The following is a 20,205-nucleotide window of genomic DNA, read 5'->3' on the forward strand; positions in this document are numbered from 1 at the left end:
TTTCTTTGTGTGTGTGTGAAGTAGGGGGGAGGGTGGTAGACTGCTTCTCAAAACATGTGCTTGTGAATGTTTTAAGCAGTAGGAGAGTAGGAAGCCAAGGACAGAAGGTAGAACCAAAGGATATGCCAAAAGCTAGACCCTCTCCCTGCTGTGTCTCCCAGTACTGCCTGGCATGATTGCCAGAAAGAGCTGCAGCACTCAGAAAATATTCAGCGACGATGACAACAACAACAACAACAACAACAACCACAACAACAGTTTGCTGTGAGTCATCACTGGCTTGTACTTTCATGGCATCAGAGTTTCATCAAATAGGCAGATGCTCCTGGCAATCATTTGAGGAAGCACTGTGCCAAGATCTGCTGTGCTGGCTTGTGTGAAAAACAGCCCCGAGAATTCAATTCCTCTTGGGAAGTTTATTTAGGCCCCCCTCCACCATCAAAATGATGATAGCACTTGCCCCTTTGCTTGTTCTGGGAGGGTTGCAAACTTTCCCACAGTCGGGAGCTGACTTGCACATGTATAATTAAGTGTGGTTTGCAGGTTGGGGCCTTACAGTCAAATGATCTCTACCTGGTCAGAAAGAAGAACCCTGAAGATCTCACAAAACCATTTCTGCTTAGGGTAAGCCTGGGCTGTTCTAGATAGATTTCCATTGCAGAGTGGATGAAGTCTGAGTTAAACAGAGGTTCTTAGGTAGATCAAGGGAGCTCTTAACAAATGACAGATTCATGTGTATTCTAACAGCTTTCCCTCTCTCTATCCCTTTTTTGGTCGTTTTCCCTCTTCTTTTTTCCAGGTACAATCCACCTACTTTGGTTCTTGCTTCTACTCTATCTCTGACTGTATCTCCCACTATTTGCTTGAAAAATTAATGTGGGTCAACTATTTCAAAGAAATCACTATTTATTAAGAGATTTACCCCATCCTCCTCCCCTTCCCTTCCAAGTTTCTCCAAACAGACCACATTAGCCTCCTTACCTCCTCAATCATTCAGGTTGGGTTTCAACCTTCTATCTCTGACTGCTCTTTTACAAATCATAAATCCACTTGTCTCTTCTTAGGCTTGCTCATCTTTTGTTTTCTCATATCATTCTTCTCATCTTAAAACTCTCATTTTTCATGTAGTTCCATTTTGTTTCTCTTCATTTTCTACCCTGATCTGACTGAATATTTACTAATGGCATCATTATTCATTTGGAAGATTTCAAAGTTTTTTTTGTCTTTTTCATTTAAGAAGTCTGGTTTTATTTATGTAGGTGTTTACTTTATAAGTTTGGTTTTAAATTGTAATTTTGAGTTAAAAGTTGCACTGTTAATGTCTTTTGCTTAGTATTAAATTGAAAACAAAATATTTCTGGAAAATAGATTGTATTAAATGATTTAACAACAAAGAAAGCTTAGACAAAGCCTGACATAGTGCCGTAAAAAAAACAAAACAGAACAAAACAAAACGGGACTGGGAGTGTGGCCAAGTGTTAGAGTGCTAGCATGCATGAAGACCTGGGTTCGATTCCTCAGTACCACATACATAGAAAAAGCCAGAAATGGTGCTGTGGCTCAAGTGGTAGTGCTCTAGCCTTGAGAAAGCCTAAGGACAGGACTTGGGCCCTGAGTTCAAGCTCCAGGATTGGCAAAAAAGCAAAAACAAAAACAAAACAAAAACCAAAGCCAGAGGTCATTGAACAAGGTCATATGAGATTATGAAATTCAGTAGACTTGTGATTGCTCTCAGATCTACAACATTCTTTGACCCTCAGTTTCTTCTTCAAAAAATTCTAAGTACCGGACTAGATGATCTCTAGCTCTAAACTTCTGTTAGCTTCTTCCCTAAAGCAGCTCCTCTTCCTGACTCTGCCATATTTCTGCTAATGCCAAGGACAACAGTTCAGATTCAGCTTTGACCTGTCAGTGACCTGAAACTAGTTCTTGTCTTATTGATCTGTCCACTGTTCCTCTGCAATATCTGTTACATCCGGGCCTTTGCTATGTCCATTGTTCCCATTATCATTCCCATGATTTTGGCTATTTCATGCATTTCACTAATGCCATCCCAATACCGATGCAAGGTGTCCTTGCCCCTCTCCCTGCCTCCTAGCTACCATCTGTTGGTCCTCCTGTCCCATCTGTCTTACATAGCCTTGCCAGGTTGATTTCCCAAGGCACAACTCAGAAAATATTATTTCTCCACTCAAAAACTTTCCATAGCTTCCAACTAGCCATGAAACAGCTGACTTATTATCATGCTCCTATACTATGCACTGTCAATATATGCAAAAGGGAAATGAGATGAGATAACAATGAATATAATGAAGTACTTAATATGTAATGTTCCTAAGGTCCAATGGCTTGTCCTGTATACTGTCAGAGACCATGAGAATTGACAGACTCTCTGTGAATCCCACTCTAGCCTAGACTTGCAGCTACTTCAAGCTCCCAATGCAATCTGCAGCTTTCTCTTGCTATTCTGTGTGCAGTTATGCACTGATGTCTGTGTTCTTCTTTAACAATGTCTCCATGCACTTCATTCCTTGGGGACCACTTTTTCTCCACCTGCAAAAATTCTAGCCATACTTTAAGGCCCAATCCAGATACTCTCTCCTCCAGGAAGCCTGATGGAATCTCTTGTATTTGAGATTCTTTACTTTGTACCCTGGAGTCTTTCTTCTTATAAACTCTTATGCACCACTCTGTGTTAATATATAGTTACTTGTGATATATCTTAAATTTGGAGCTCCTGGAAAATAGCAAGAATAAATCTTATTTTTATATTACCAAAACCTTGTTACAGAGGTTCCTTCCTTCCTTCCTTCCTTCCTTCCTTCCTTCCTTCCTTCCTTCCTTCCTTCCTTCCTTCCTTCCCTCCTTCCTTCCTTCCTTTGCTATTGAGGTATGAGGTTTGAACACAGGACTTCGTGATTGCTAGACGGGCACTCTACTTCTTGGGTCATCCCTCCAAGTCCTTATTTCTCTGGTAACTTTTGACATGGGCTCTAGCTTTTTGCCAAGGTTGGCTTAGACTCTTCTCCTAATTTACCCTTCTTACCACATCTGGAATGACATGTGTTGCCATATACCATTTTTTTTTCCACAAACATTTTTGCCTAGGCTGTGTTGAAACTACAATCTTCCTAATTTCTGCTCCGGAGTATCTAGAATTGCAGGCATGGGCCACTGGTCCTTGGTCATGGTGTTTTTTTCATAGGTATCTGAATGGCAGATGGATTCCTAATTAGCATTCTTCAGGAGAGGGCTTGTGCTGTCCCTGACTGGCATCAGTTATTGTGAGATCTTCTTAGTATTTATCTATCTATCTATCTATCTATCTATCTATCTATCTATCTATCTTCTATCTATCTATCTATCTTCTATCTATCTATCTATCTATCTATCTATCTATCTATCTTCTATCTCTCTATCTATCATCTATCTATCCTAAGTTTCCTAAGTACCAGGTTCAATGTTGGCCACCAATGAAGAAAACATCCACAAATTAAGGTCCTTACATTCCAGAGACCTTTACCTTCGATGCAGGGAATGGTATTGAAAGAATTTATAACAGTCAGGTGACATAGAACAAGAATGGCTGTAAATGCTCGAAGAGCTGGGCACTGGTTGCTCATGCCTATGTTCCTAGCTACTAAGGAAGCTGAGAGCTAAGGGTTGTGGTTTAAAGCCATCACAGGCAGAAATGTCAGTGAGATTCTCACCTCCAATTAAGGATCAAAAATCTGGTTCAAGGGATAGAGTGCCAGCCTTGAGCAAAAAGAAATGTTAGGTGCCCTGAGTTCAAGTCCCCAGTACTGGCACAAAAAGAAAATGTGAAAGCTTAGAAAATAATAATGATGAAACTCATGCCCACCCATTTGTACTCCATCCTGAAGACCATAAGGCATGGGATAAGCCTGGAAACAGAATTCACCGGATCCATAATGAGAATGGGGCCTTCTTATGAAAGTAAGGCTTAAGAGATGCAGTGATTCACTCTGGGTCACCAACAGCAGAATAAACAGAAAGCCCCATCTCCTGTGTATCTGACACAAATCCCAGACTGGACATAGTACTTCCTACCACTCCCACCAACACTAAAATTCACCAAGTGAAGCATGTGACTGTATTCCACCCTCCAAGTGATCCCTGGTTATGAGAAAGTTCTCCAGCACAGGCCAAGAACAGAATAATTGTTCAGTAAATGTGCAGTGTATAACTTGGAAGAGAGTGATTAGATATGATGCCCAGCCAGATAACAACTGCTTAATGACATACATGCAACTTTCTGAGTGCTGGGGTAATATCACAGGTACCTTCACTGTTCAGACCAAAGGAACTCAACATTTTTTTTTTTAGTGGTCATGGAGTTTGAAATAAGGGCCCGGGTGCTGAGCTCTTGTGCTCAAGTCTAGTGCTCTGCTATTTCTGCACCATTTCTGGTTTTCTGGTGGTTAATTGGAGATAAGAATCTCATGGGCTTTCCTGCCTGGACTGGCTTTGAATCTTGATCCTAGGATCTCAGACTCCTGATTACATGGGATTATAGGATTACAGGGGTGAGCCACTGGATCTTGGCTGAACTCTGCAGCAACTACACGGGTACTTGCTACAGCTACAACTTATTTCAAGAGCACATATTAACTTTCACCCAGGTCCAGAAGGAAGGAGACCTAGCTCAAGAGCTTACCCTGCATTTTCAACACAGTAAAAAAGGGGAATTATTACTGACAATTAAAAAAAGTAAGAACAACCTGGCATCTTTTATTGTCACCTGATAATAACATAAGGGTTATCAGAATTGTATGTAATCTCTCAACAACAAGGCTCCATCAAACAATATGAACAGATTATTTCCCCTATATTCCTAGCCAAGAACCCTTAAAAAACTAAGTATGAAAAAAACCCTAAGTATGATTGTTAATAACTTCTCAATTCACTGATCATTTCTAGTAGCAGACACTTTGTAGGAGAGTAGTATTTCCTTTTGAGCATGGCCCAATCCAGTTGTTTTCCTGACTTTGTTTTAGAACAAATTTCGAATGCATCATGTAACACAAGGTTCATGCACTCCTCAAAACCAATAATTCAATACAGTCCTCTCTCCACATCTCCAGTCAAAGAGCCACACCTGAATTCAAGCTCTGTTTTGTAAGTATGTGAAGATGAGCCTGACAGAGGCATCAGTACTTTCTGCACCATCTACTACAGTGAGCGCTTACAAAGAGACTGCCCTGACCAGCCACCTCACCTTCAAAGACAACTTCATCTTTCTTGTCTTTTTAGTAACACAAATTCTGATGGCATAACTAATGTACTCGAGGTCACAAAACATGTGCAGAGCAGAAAGTTGTCCTCAACCTTGTGCAGGTCCAGGCTGATGGTACCATCGAGCCACTTGCCCTTTGTGCTTTGTTGGGTTTTGATCACTGCTGCCTGGCCTGATGTGTTTTTCAGTGATGAGTTGGTGGTGGTGGTGGTGGTGGTGTGTGTGTGTGTGTGTGATGGACAGAGCCTCTTCATCCTGGCTAGATACTGTCCCACTACGCTGCCAACTTCTGTTCCTTCCCTAGCTTGCCTATCAATCTTCCCTTCCCTTCTGCCACCTCCTTTCTCGTTGAGACGTTTTAGCAGCAGGAAGTCATCAAGCTCAAGAGAAATTAAACCTTTGTTGTTTGCCCAACCTTGTGCCATGACATTACACCTACTAGAAGCCAAGCACATCGTGTGACAGAATGAAATCAAAGTGACAAAGCTCCCCTGGGCAGCAGCAGTGCCAGGCAGACAATGAAGTTGGGGGCAGCCCTGATCGTGGAGGTGGCTCTGTGCTCTTAACAGACAAGCTGCTCCCTGCTTGTGAAAGCTCCCTTGGCCCTTCACATCCATGGCGGCCCTCACCCAATTGTTCTCCTCCCACGTGCAGACCCCGGGAGCAGACAGGCTGATATAGCAGCCCCCGCCAGCCTTTATTCCTGTGTTTTTTTGGAGTCGGGGGTGGGAGGTGTGGGGCAGTGAGTTCTGCACTGGCTTTGCCATCTTCTCTGCATGGCTTCTCCTTAGGAATGTTCTTTGAAGCCATGTTCATTGCCTCTGTTCTGGCAACCGCCCCTTGCTTCATTCTCGTGCAGTGATTGGTGCCTTGTCTCCATAGCCCCTGCCCCTCCCCGGTGTGCTGTGACAATACAGGCTCTGTGGCTTCATGCCCTGTGTCCAGCAGAGAAGATGTAGACTCAGGTTTGATGAATAGATGATACTGTGACTAAGGAAATGGCTAGCCTCTTCACAAGGTAGTCCTGCAGTTAGATTCCACAAAGGGACAAAGGAACAAGGGAGAGAGAGGTGTACTTAAAATATTCTGGAATGGGGATAAAAAGGAGTTTTTAAGGATATCATTTTTTTAAAAGAGAGTCCTGTAATGCGTTTGATGCTTTGTAAAAATTCTCTAATTTGATTCACTCATCTATGAACTTCAAGGTTTTTCTGCTTTGCAATCTGCAGCGTACAGATGAGGGAACTGAGGCTCAACAAAGTGAAGTGTCATTCAAGCTACAGGGATGGCTGATGCCAAAGGCTGGAGTCTCACCTGGAGACCACGTGACTCTAGAGATGAGGCTCTCATGCTTAACTCTGTCAGTAGGAAGTTTCAGAAGGCAGAAATGAGCTCTGTCTGTCTGTCTGTCGCCCTCCCTCCCTCCCTTCTTCCTCACAGCATTTTGCTGCATATCCCAGGCTGACTTTAAACTTGTAATCTTCCCACCTCTGTGTCCCATGTGCTGGGATTATACATGTCTCCTACTGTATAAGGCTTCTTTTTTATCTTTATGTCTTGTAAAGTGTCAAGCACAGTATCTGGATACCCAAGAAATGTTAAAAGCATTGAATTTGAAAACAGGAAGAATTTATATATTCATTTATTTATTCAACAACTATTTATCCAACCATTTATTTATGCTCTTCTGGGTATTGGAGACAATTGGTGAACAAAAACTAGATAGACAGTTAAATAACACACCCAACATGACAGAAGGTGAGAATTGCTAAGGACCAGGAAGCAGAGCAGTAGTATAGGAAGCATCAGAAAGAAGGCTTCACATTTTGAAATGAAGGTGCCAGTCACTAGTTTGTGCATTGGCTTGAAAGAGGCAAGGGAATAAAAAAATGTGAACAAAATGGCGAGAAGCATTCTATGAAGAGGTAATGGTAAATGGATAGTGTTGAGGTTATGGTGACATTGGCTAGTTTGACACTATCAAGGAGACTGACGTGACTGGGAAGGAATGAGAAGGTAGACAAAAGCACAAGAAGATGTTAGAGAGTAGGATAAGGTAGAGATTGCCATGACCTTATCTTTACTTTGAGTGAGTAATAGGGGAACCATGAAAGATAGTGCAGTAGAGTAGTAACCAGGTCTGACAGTTTTAGCAGATTTCATAGCATGTTTGTGAAGAATAGATGTTAAGGGAAGAAACAAGGGACAGAGTTAAGAAACTCTTGCAATAATCTCAGGGAAGTATGATGATGACTGAGGTGAAGACAGTAGTAGAGCAGGTGGGCATTTGCTGCTAGATGGTGGCTATAGTTTGGTGGTGGCAGTGGCAGAGTTTTCTTATGAAGTGGATGTGGGAAGTAAGCCATGGAAAATGTCAGTGACGATTCCATAGTTTTAGATAAATACCTAGAAGAGTGCCTTTGTCATTCACTGAAATGGGGGAAAGTGCTGTTTTATAGGAAGTTTGAGATTCCTATTTATTTATTTATTTATACCAGTATTAGGGCTTGAAATCAGTGTCAGGTCAGGAGGTCTTTCTTAGTTTATTCACTCAAGGCTAGAGCTCTAACACTTGATCCACATCTCCAAGTTTGACTTTCTGCTGGTTAATTGGAGATTAGAATCTCATAGACTTTTCTACCTGTTTTTGAACCATGATTCTCAGATCTCAGCCTCTTGAGTAGCTATCATTACAGGAATGAAACATGGTGCCTGACTCTTGTTTGACTTCAAAATGGAAATATCAAGTGGAAGACTAGGATAAAAATAAGGGAAATGCAGTATCTAAACCAAAATGAACAAAATGGAGGAAGAATTAATCATTTCCAATGCCATTGAGAAAACTGCTCTTTGATTTCACTAAGGGCTATCAGTGACTGGCTTTAGTGTGGGAATTAAATTGCCTATTGATTACAGGACTTGCAAGGAAGCAGGTGGAAGAGAATCTGGAAATGATGTGGGTAGACAAATCTTTTGCATCATGAGAACATAGCTGGAGGGTGGTGGTGAACCACGAGAATGTTTTTAAAATAAAGGCCAAATAATGTTTATGTATTAATGAGAAAAATCACACACACACACACACACACACACACACAGATTGAGTTGAAAACATAGAGATAGATGAAGTAAAAACAGACAGTAAAAGGGTGGAAGAGATGTCTTGCCGAAGCACAAAGAGGATTGAGTGTGTAAGAGAAGTTAGCCTTAGCTCTAAGGAATGCTCCCTGCTCAGTAAAGAAGATAAGGTACTGGTGGTAAAGGAGCTTTCCTGATTCCATGTTCTCAGTTGTTAACTGAGAATGAGGAGAGGAAGAGAGTGAGAGACTTGGGCAGAGGAGGAGGTATAATATAGTTTTTAGGGCGGGGGGGACAATGAAAGGACTTGGGAAATGTATAATGATAAACGGTTTGCTTGTCTTAGGAGAACACATTCAGGATTCAGTTTTTTTTTTCAGGCCACCTCAGACTCCAAGAAGGAAACAAGCTGTGGAAAGATCGGAACATTGACTTTTTAAAAGGCATGAGTAGAATGTTCTTACCTCGTGTGGGTTGTATTGTTTGAGGCTCCCACCTTCATTAAATTCAGCCAAGACATCCTTAATCTTCTTAGAGGAATCTGGAGAGACACAATCCACATGGGAAATGCTGGTGAGCAACTAATGACAGCTAGGAAGAGAAATTCTTATATTTTTTCTAACCATTCTGTTCAAGGTCCCTTATACCTAGGACTGTATGGAGAGACATACCTTATTTGCTTTTCTCCCTTCAATTTCTTTTCTTTTAACCTGTGCTCTCTCCTATCATCAGAGTTATTATTTTTAAACACAAATCTGGTCCTTATTCAGTGGCTCTCCATTTTGCCCCCCTTCATAAGGTCTAACCTCTTTCCCCTTAGCTTGGGTTCAGACCTCTGTCATTTGATCTATCCTAATCCTGTCTCTCCATTCTTCTTACCTTTCAAATTATATTTCCTGAAATCTCCAAATACTCTCTCATGGTAAACTCTTTCATGGTGTTTCTTTTCTGTGATGCAAACATTACTCAATTTTCAAGATCTAATTTACAGGTCAATTCCTGAAGTCTTCCTTTTCATCAATATAAGTCCATGCCATGCTTTCATATGATTTGAACACAATTCTACAGCATTGTAATTATGGATTAAGATGTCTATCATGCTCATGTCTTACCAATTTTACCTTGAGAGCTGTAACTGGCTGGTGAGCATATCAAACCAATATATGAGATAAAGCTAATGTTCAGACAATATACAGATGAGTGTATAATCATCTGAGTGAAAACTTTAAGATATTTAAAAATCCATTAATTGGGGCCAGGAGTTTGGCCTAGTGGTAGAGTGCTTGCCAAGCATGCACAAAGCCTTGGGTTCCATTCTTTGATACTCCATAGACAGAAAAAGCCAAAAGTGGTGGTGTGGTTCAAGTGGTAGATTGCTAACCTTGAGAAAGTCCAAAAGCCCAAAGGCAGTGCCAGGCCCTGAGTTCAAGCTCCAGGACTGGGGGAAAAAAAAATCCATTAATTGTACTGGATGTTATCAAGGCTAACGAGGCTCTGTCCGTGGTGCTGAAAGATAGCTGTACACCATAGCTACGTGGGTTCTTCTAATTAGGGCCTCCTGATGGTTCTGTCCCCCTTTTTTGTTCATTTATTATTTTCCATTTTGATGGAGGAAATTGAGCTATTCATCCTAACACAAAATAGAGCCTCAACTATGTCTCATAATTGGCTCCACTGGTTTAATATTTTTATTACAGTTCCATCATATTGTGACAGCCAGAACATCTTTTTTCCATATATTTGTATTGTAATTAATAGAAGGGTTTCATTATATTCACCAGATAGAAGGTGTATTGTTTCACAAACGTTGATACCTTTTCTCATGTCTTGATCCCCATTTCCCTCCTCTCACCCCCACCCCTCATCTTTCCCCCCTCCCCTATCCAATTTCAAATAACCAAATATGCATATATACAATATATCAGATAACAAGGTGAAATATTGTAACAATATGAGATAACCAAGGGACAGCAAAAGAGATGAGAGGTAACATAGTACATTAAGGAAAACAATCACTCATTATATCAGCCAAAACTTCTTCTGGGGGTCTCTGTGGTCTCCATAAGTTCCCTCTGTGTTCCCTGAGGAAGAAAAAATCATTCAGAATTGTTTAGAAAGTTCTGATTTCTATAAAGAAATTCAGAACCTACTGAAGACAGTAATGGCCCCATCTCTGGGGCATTTTATGAGGGAATTGGGAGTCAATAATTGTTCTGAGAAACGCATTCTGTGTAGTTATTAGAGATCAAAGAAAACCAGGGTTTCTATGACCAGCACTTCCCCTGTCTGCAAATTTTGCGGATAATTAAGAGCACCTCAAGCTCCATTATTGCTGCTATTTAAACATCTTAGCAAAGGGCAAGGTCATTAAAAGCTCACGTTGTGTTCCTTTTGTTCAAGCTCTTTGTATAGGGGGTCATAGTCTTGTGGGCTTAGGTAAAGTGTACTCATGAGCTGGGCTGTCCTCCACAGTTTTGCTGACAGGGATCCCATGTAGAAGAAATTATAATTATTGCAGGATTGAGGCATATTGAAATACCACAGTGCTGTTGAAATACTGAAAGTGCTGCTGTTGCTGCCTAAAAATGGAAATTTCTTTCTGAAACTCAAAACAGATGTTGAAAATCTAATAGCTCTGTAAGATCCAAACAGCAGATGCCAACAATTTGAGTTGCTTCCATTCAGTACAAAAAGCACCATGGAAGCTAAGAGGTGGCAAAGTACTGTAAATGAGCTAGTGGGAGAGATGAACTATGGGGACACCAACTATCCCTAATTGAAGACAAGACGTTTATGAGGATACCTGCAGTCTCATGAACTCTCCCCTACAAAATCATGCAAATTTGATCATGTTTTCTACATTTTACAGATTAATAAGCTGAAGTTCAGGAACATCGGGTGAGTTGCCTAAGAGGATTTTAATGCAGGTCTAGTCTGACTCAAAAGGCCACATTCTTTTACCTTAATCAATATTCATGATTACTTCCTAAATAGTTGTGAATGTATGGACAAGTGTAATCATTTCTGTAGCAATGACAGGAAGGTCAGTGAAACACTAATGAGTAAGAGGTAAAATTAAGATGAGAATGGATCGAGGTGAGGCTCATATTCCTGTACCATGAAGAAGAAGATAACAAGAACAAGATTGGAGCAAGATGACCAAGTAATAGTTTTTGGAATATTTCCTTATAGACACATTAAATTGAACAGCCATTCTCATGCCAAAATTCCTCCAGAAGAGCGAAGGACATCAAGGCTGTGCACAGTAGGCTTGATGACATTGGCATCTCAAAAACAGTGGTAAGACACTAACAAGCGTGGCTCAGTAGATGAGTGCGGGTGTGATGCAGCATCAGGGGGCAAAAACAGAGTCCAGAGTTCAGAGATGGTGGGAGGGAGCCTAGTGAGTGAAGATCTCTGGGCTAGAATGCATGACTCTGTAGCAGGGACCAAATCTATCACACATAGAAACCAGCTACAAGTCAGAAGATACTGACAACCAGCACAGCCTTGTCACTAGATTCAGGTATAGCTTAGAAATCTCAACCCACTATCAGACAGTGTAATTGTGGAGAAAGTCAGCAAACCCAGAGCCCAGCTCTGCAGTCAAATGGCATCAGCTGGCAAGAGATAAGGAGGATGCTACAAGTTTTAAGTGGGGATGTCTGATATATGGGAGGTTAGGAAATACTAACAAGCACAAATATACATATTGAGCTTTGAATCTACATAAAATATACTGAAATCTGAGCTTAAGGTACTAAGTGGCCACTCTTCCACAGAGGTAAATTTACAAACCAGTTTTTACCTCCTATTGGTCTACTTAGTTCGGACTTCAAAACAGACCTTCTCTGTAGAAGAAATACAGTCACTCTCCTTCTTAATAATTAAGAAAATACTGGTTGCTTTTGTTCTTTCTTTCTTCCTTTTCTTCTTTCTTCTTCTTTTTTTGTTTTGTCAAACCTTGTGCTTGAACTCAGGGCCTGAGTACTGTCCCTGGGCCTCTTTGTGCTCAAGGCTAGCATGCTACTATTTGAGCCACAGCCCTACTTTCTGAGTAATTTATTGTAGGCAAGATTCTTTTTTTTAATATTTTTTATTGTAATTAATAAAAGGGTTACATGATATTTGCCAGATAGAAGGTGCATTAATTCACATACATTGATACCCTTTCACATGTCTTGGTACCCATTAACCACCCCCACCCCACCCCCCCTCTTGGTTTTCCCCCCTTCCCGATCAAATTTCAAATAACCAAATACAAATAAATTCAATATATCAGATAACAAAGTGAGATACTGTAACAATATGAGATACCCAAGGGACAGCAAAGGAGATGAGAGATAACATAGTACATTAAGGACAACAATCATTCGTTATATGGCTTTTTTTCAATATCCTGGAGGTCCTTTCAATTAGCTTCATACTATATGGCCTTATGTATCAAGGTTTTGCTCTATTGCAGGTCTCTGCTAGTAGAGCCCAAGGTTTCTACTGATTATGACAAAGGAGGGAAACCATTGAGCCTATGTTTCTTTGAGTCTGGCTTACTTCACTTAATATGATTTTTTTCTAAGTCTTTCCATTTCCTAACAAATGGGTCGATGTCATTTTTTCTGACAGCAGCATAGAATTCCATTGTGTACAAATACCACAACTTGTTGATCCACTCATCAACTGAGGGATATCTAGGTTGGTTCCATATCTTTGCTATGGTGAACAATGCTGCAATGAACATTGTTGTGCTAGTGGATTTAGTATGCCCTAGATTCTGGATGGTTGGGTAAGTGCCAAGTAGTGGAATTGCTGGGTCATAGGGGAGTTCTGTTTAGCCTTTTGAGGCACTTGTAGGCAAGATTCTTATGGACTTTTCTGCCTAAGATCTCAGACTCCTGAGTAGTGTTTTTGTCTTCTTTCTCCTGATCTGGGGCTTGAACTCAGGGTCTAGGCCCTGTCCCAGAGCCTCTCTGTGTTCAAGGCTAACATTTTACCACTTGAGCCACATCATCACCTCCGGCTTCTTCTGTTTATGTGGTACCCAGGGCTTCATGAATGCTGGGCAAGCGCTCTATCTCTAAGCCACATCCCCAGCCAAGTTCTTGTCTTTTTGAGGTTGTTTATTGTTGTTCACTTATTTGTTCTTGGTATTTATGGACCCATTTTCTTTTTCTTTTTTTTGGTTGGTTGTGGGGCTTGAACTCTAGGCCTGGGTGTTGTCCCCAAGCTCTTCAGCTCAAGGATACCACCCTACCCCTTGAGCCACAGTGCCACTTCTGGTTTTCTGGTGGTTAATTGGAGATAAGAGTCTCACGGATTTGAGTGCTCTGGCTGGCTTTGACCTGTGCTCCTCAGATCCTAGCCTCCTGTGTAGGTAGGATTATAGGCATGAGCCATTATACCCGGCCCCTGGCCTCTTCTCTTCTCTTCTCTTCTCTTCTCTTCTCTTCTCTTCTCTTCTCTTCTCTTCTCTTCTCTCCTCTCCTCTCCTCTCCTCTCCTCTCCTCTCCTCTCCTCTCCTCTCCTCTTCTCTCCTCTCCTCTTTTCCCCCTCTTTCTTTTTGCCAGTCCTGGGGCTTGAACTCAGGGTCTGAGTGCTGTCCTTGGGCTTTCTCAAGGTTAGAGCTCTATCACATGAGCTACAGCACCACTTCTGGCCTTTTCTATGAATGTGGTACTGAGGAATCGAACCCGGGTTTTGTGCATGCTAGGCAGGCACTCTACCATTAGGCCAAACTCCCGGCCTGTCTTTCTTTTTTTTAACCTGTCTTTGTTTTTCAGTCATGTATATATGAGCCACAACCGCCATCTTTTGTTTTTGTTTTTGGTCCTGGGATTTGAACTCAGGGCCTGGGTGCTGTCCTGCACTTTGCCCTCAGGGCTAGTGCTCCACCACTTTGAGCTACACCTCCATTTTTTTTTGCCAGTCCTGGGCTTGAGCTTAGGGACTGAGCACTGTACTTAGACTTTCTCAAGGCCAGAGCTCTACCACTTGAGCCTCAGCACCACTTCTGGCTTTTTTCTATGCATGTGATACTGAGGAATTGAACTCGGGTCTTTGTGCATGCTAGGCAAGCACTCTACCACTAGGCCAAACTCCTGGCCCCCACACCTCCATTTCTTGTGGTGGTTAGTTGGGGATCAGAATTTCCAATAAACTTCCCTGATAAGCTGGCTTTAAGTCAGTGTTCCTCAGATCAGATCTCAGCCTCCTGAGTAGGTAGGATTACAACTATCTTATTTTTATTTTTTGTATAACTATCTTATTTTTATTTTTTTGCTGGGGGTGGGGAGGTTGGTTGTGGGTTTTGAACTCAGGGCCTGGCACTGTCCCTGAGATGCTCTGTGTGCCACTTCCAGTGTTTGAGTGGTTAATTGAAGAGTCTGATTGGGACTTTTCTGTCTGGACTGGCTTCAAACTGCAATTCTCAGATCTTAGCCTCCCAAATAGCTAGGATTACAGGTGTGAGCCACATATGCCTGGCTACATCCATCTTCTAATGTTCAGATTTAACCACATCTTTTCATTTCTTCTCCCTATTCTACTTTCTTCTTATCCTCAGTTGGAGTATTTCTCTTAGTATTTTTCCCTTTCAATTCTGTTATAATCCTTCTTTGTTGACATTATGCCTAGTATATTATTATATTACCACATCACTTTTATATCTTTTTCCTTTCCTTCTCACTGTATCTTTTAACTAGGTATTTTTTATCTATAACCTTTTTAAAAAAACATTACTATCTTCTATTTACTTGAGCTGTCTTCCCTTCTATTCTTATCAATCATCTTTATTACTGACTCTTACCATGAGAAGTTTAGCACTCAGAAACAGACTCTACCTAATGAGATTTTTACTTCAAAGAGCTAATCAACCAACCAAAAGCTGTGCTAAGAGGAAAGTTTGTGGCTATAAGTGCTGCTTACATTAAAAAGAAAACCAGAATATATATATATATATATATATATATATATATATATATGTAAATGCATCTCAAGCTCTTAAAAATACAAGAAAAAAAAATCAAACCCCAAATTAGTAAGTGGGAAGAAAGAAATAAAAACTTAGGGTATAAACTCATAAAGACTAAATAAACAGTAGAAAGGAGTAATGAAACAAAAAATTGGGTCTTTGAGAGAATAAATGAGATAAATCCTAAGTCAAACTAACCAGAAGAAGGAAAGAAAAGATTCAAATTTGTGCATTAAAAGATAAACATTGGGATATTGTAACCAATATCAATGAAATTCAGAGAATCACTAGGGAAAATTTTAAGAACCTATTCTCATAAGTTGGAACATCTAAAAGAAATTTATACATTTTTGCATACATATCACCTACCAAAACTGAATCTAGAGAATATAAACCACTTAAATATATCTATAAAAAAGCAATGAAATTGAAGTAGTAGTAAAAAGCCCCCCCATAAAAATAGCTCAGAACTAGAGGAATTTTATTGAATTATACCTCGACTTAATGTTCCTCAAACTGTTCTTTAAAATAGAAAAGTAATCGGCACCAGTGGCTCTTGTTTGTATATAGTTATACAGGAGGTTGAGATCTGAAGATTGTGGTTCAAAGCCCAGCTTGAGCTGGAAAGTCTATGAGACTCTTACCTATAATTACTACTCCCCCCGCCAAAAAAAGATGGAAATGGAGTTGTGGTTCAAGTGGTATAGTGCTAGCTTTGGACAAGAAGGATCATGGACAGCCCTCAGACTCTTGAATTTAAGCCTCAGGATGAGCAAAGAAAAAGAAGAAAGAAAGAAAGAAAAAGAAGAAAAAGAAAGGTAAGCACTGGGAACTGGTAGTTCACTCCTAGAATTCTAGCTACTGTGGAAACTGATATTAGAGGATTATGGTTTGAATCCAGCCTGTGCAAGAAAATCATGAGGTTTCATCTCCAAAATAACCACTAAATAGATGGGTTTGGTGTGTGCCTCAGCTGGTAGAGTAATACCCTCAGTAAACAATCTAAGCAAGAGCCCAAGGCTCTGGATTCAAGTTCTAGTAGTGTTACAGAATAAAAAAATAGAATGATAAAGAATGATAGTAAACCCATTTTATAAAGCAAGTATTACTAGTTTTTAACCAAACTAGTTAAAAAAAGAAAGTTTATAGATTACCTTGACGAACATAAATTTAGGAATTCTCTTCCCACTGTCATTTAGTATGGTACTAGAATTTCTAGCCAGAGCAATGAAATAGTAGAAAGAAATAAAAGGATTCAAATAGGGAATGACGAAGTACAACAGGCCCATTTGCAGATAAGATCATCCAATACTTAGCAGACCCTACAGATTTCATCAAAAAAATTTGAAATCTAGTACATTGCTTTAAAATAAAGCAGACATGAGGCCGGGAGTTTGGCCTAGTGGGAGAATGCTTGCCTAACAGGCACGAACACCCAGATTTAATTCTTTGGTACCACATACATAGAAAAAAAACCTGGAAGTAGTACTGTGGCTCAAGTGGTAGAGCACTAGCCTTGAGAAAATCCAAGGACAGTGTTTAGGCCCTGAGTTCAAGGCTCAGGACTGGCAAAAAAAAATAAAGTAGACATAAGGCCAAGTATCAGTAGCTTATCTTCTTTTCCAATAATGAGCAAGCTGAGTAAGAAATCAGGAAAACATCTCCATTCAGAAAAGCCACAAAAAAAACCTATAAAATAAAATACACAGGCATTAACTTAACTAAGGAAGTGAAAGACCTCGACAATGAAAACTACAAAACCTTCAAATTGAATAGGAAACTCTCAAAAGAAGTAAAAATGGGCAATAAGTGGATGAAGAAATGTTCAACATTTTTAATGAAAAAATGTAATTCAAAACAACATTGAGATTCCAGCCCCTATGTCAAAATGACATCAAGAAAACAAATGCTGGCAAGGTATAGGATAAAAAGATGTGGTGAAACTATTGTAAACTAGTGTATTATGGAGATCAGTACAGAGATTTCTCAAAACACTCAAAAAATAGGCCTATGATTCTGCTGTATCACTGTTGACTGTATATTCAAAGTAGTGTAAAATCAACAAATAAGAGACATGAACGTATTACAGCATTATTCACAATAGCTAAGTGGTACAATGAGCTTAGGTGGTCAATGAATATAAACTCACGAGTAAAGAAAATATAGTATGTAGTGAGTACTTTGCAGCCATAAAAAGACTGAATTTATGTCAATTGCAGGAAAATGGTTGGAAATGGAGATTATCAGCCAAGCTCAAGAAAACCAAAAATCACATTTTTGTTCATATGCAGAATCTAAACCTAAAATGATGGTGATGATGATTATGGTAACAATAACTAGCAACAATAATTATAACAACATGGGACATGAGCATGAGGTGGGGCTTTCTGGAGGGGGTAATCAGGAAGAGGGAGGAGAGAAAGAGATGGTGTATATATAACACTTGCACACATATGTACATATATATCATAGATAGTATAATGAAAGCCACTAAATACTGTTTTAAAATGGAACAAGGAAAGAGGTAGTTTATCAGAGGAGTAATTTTGATCAAGTACATATGTGCATCGATGGAAACATCACAATGAAGTTCTTTGTATAATTAATGCTTGCCAACAAAAGGTATGCGTTTTTTTAAAGGAGAAGATAGCATCTGAGCTACGGTTTGGAGTGAAGAGAGCTTTAAAAATCTGGAATGAAGCAGCAGGATGATCTCATAAGAGACAGAGTGACAATAAGAAGAATAAGCTAGGAAAGTGGTGCTTGAAAGGTGTGTGGGAGGTAAGGGCATACTAACTGATTTGTTGAATGGTAACCCCTTTGTACAACTACTTAAAGATAATAAAAATATAATTTAAAAAGTAAAAAAGAATGGGTAATGAACATGCTTAGCTTTCTGATTTCTGACAGTGTTTACTGTCTCTAAGTAATATAATTGATGTAATATTATGGAAAATATCTGTTTTAAGTCTTTGTAAAATTATAAAAAAATGACACAATATCAAATAAGGAGGATGGAGAGAAAGAGTAAAGATTCAGGGATGGGCCTTACAGAACATTCAGATAAAGAACAGAATAAGTTGGGTGGGTACAGACTTTTGGATACATGGAACAATGAATTAAGATGACCAAATTGAATTTATAAAATTATAAATTAAACTGAACTTATGTAAAGAAACCACATAAACAGCTTTCTTTAGTAAATCTTATTCTGGGAGCAGAATGGAAGCAATTAAAATTAAACTAGAATTTAGTTAACATCACAGATATATTTGATTATGTAGGGAAAAACCCCTATAATTTAGGACATATTTTAGTGGGAGATTTTCAGTTCAGCCAGTGTGGTTAGGTTTTGAAATACAAATCTGATAAATGGACATCATGGTGCAGCTTCTGTAAGAGCAGTGGAAAGACTATGTTTGACCAAGAACCAAGGGAGTGATGGTTAACCAAATTTATTTTCTTTTGATAGATCTTGTTGAAGATTCTACAGTTCACCTAACTGAAATCTTAAAGTGCTATGACTTTATTTTCAAAATTCTGCTTTGTACTTCAATGTATATACAAACATATGTCATATATTCATATGCAACAGAGGTTTTAGGAAGAAAAGTAGAGAAACTGTTGATAGTGTCTGATTGATAGCCTAAAATTAAGTTTAAAACAATCCAAGGATTGCTGACTATTTTTTAAAAATTATTTTGTTCTGGTCCTGCGGCTTGAACTCAGAGCTTGGGCATGGTCCCTGAGCCTTTTTGTTCAAGGCCAGTCAGTGCTCTTTTACTTGAGACACAGCTCTACTACCACTGTGTGTGTGTGTGTGTGTGTGTGTGTGTGTGTGTGTGTGTGTGTGTGTGTGCATGTATGTGTATATGCACATGAGCACATATGTGTGTATTTGTACATGTGTATTTATTTGTAGATATGAATCCTGCCAAGGCTGACTTTGAACCTTGATCCTCAGATCTTAGCTTCCTGAGTAGTTAGGAAGCTAAGCAGTAGTGAGCCACTGTCACTGCTTGGTAATTTTTAAATTTAATTTTATTGTCAGGATGAGATACAGAGGGGTTACAGTTACATATATAAGGTAGTGAATACATTTCTTCTTGAACACTGTAATCCTCTCCCATGTTTTTCTCCTACTCCCTCCACCAAGTTGTAAAGTTAATTTCCAACATATTGTCTTGTGATTATTGCTATTACATTGGCTCACCCTTTGTCCTTTGTCTCATCATCACGTTATTTCCCTTCCTTTTCCTAATTCAAGTAAATGTGTACACAATACACTACACCAGGGACCAAAATCAGATACAGTGACCACAGGAGACAAACCATAAAGGGGGGAAAGGAGAAAAAAGAAACAACTTCACCTAGTGCATTAAAAATAGCAACCACAATGAAAGACCTCTTGCTTCTGCTAAATAAATTTTTATGAAGGGTATTCTTCATCCTTCCATTTGTTCTATGGATTTATTACAGGTTGGGAACACCAACACCTTTAGAAAATGAAATAACCTCATTCTCTAATCTGAGAATTCTCACACGTGAGGCACATTACTTTCTCCTTGGATGTCCCCTGGTGCTTCATGACAGCTTTCTTCTCAAGGTTTTTTTCTGGGCGGGATTTGTGTTTTTGGCAGGACTGAGTGAGTTCCGTGCATGCCCAGTCCACTTCAATGAGCAGCGCTCTTATTTCCTTGAAGATGGGATGACCAGGGGCTTCTTTGGTACATTCCCTGTGACCTGTCAGTCCATCTAAAGGTGCAGTGGTGTAACCTCTGTTGTCAAAGTCTGTATCATAACTGCACCACCAGACTTACAGGATCTTGACTTCCATTTCTGAGCTTACAAAACATGCCATGTCCACAGCTCTTCATTGTTTGTCATATGTGAAGCATTGTCC

At 39.7% G+C, this 20,205-nt stretch overlaps 1 protein-coding gene across 1 annotated transcript in view; it reads right to left on the reverse strand.

The window, feature by feature from the left end:
* Dgkg (diacylglycerol kinase gamma) overlaps positions 1 to 20,205 on the reverse strand; it is a 208,140-nt gene that overhangs the window by 135,131 nt on the left and 52,804 nt on the right. The window contains exon 3 of the mRNA XM_090343423.1: positions 8,800 to 8,876. Within this exon, the coding sequence (XP_090199549.1) occupies positions 8,800 to 8,876 (77 nt within the window). The remainder of the gene's footprint in view (positions 1 to 8,799; positions 8,877 to 20,205) is intronic.

Source organism: Megascapheus bottae, chromosome 1 (assembly GCF_031878675.1).
Source record: "Megascapheus bottae isolate mThoBot1 chromosome 1, mThoBot2.hap1, whole genome shotgun sequence".
Taxonomy (NCBI): domain Eukaryota; kingdom Metazoa; phylum Chordata; class Mammalia; order Rodentia; family Geomyidae; genus Megascapheus; species Megascapheus bottae.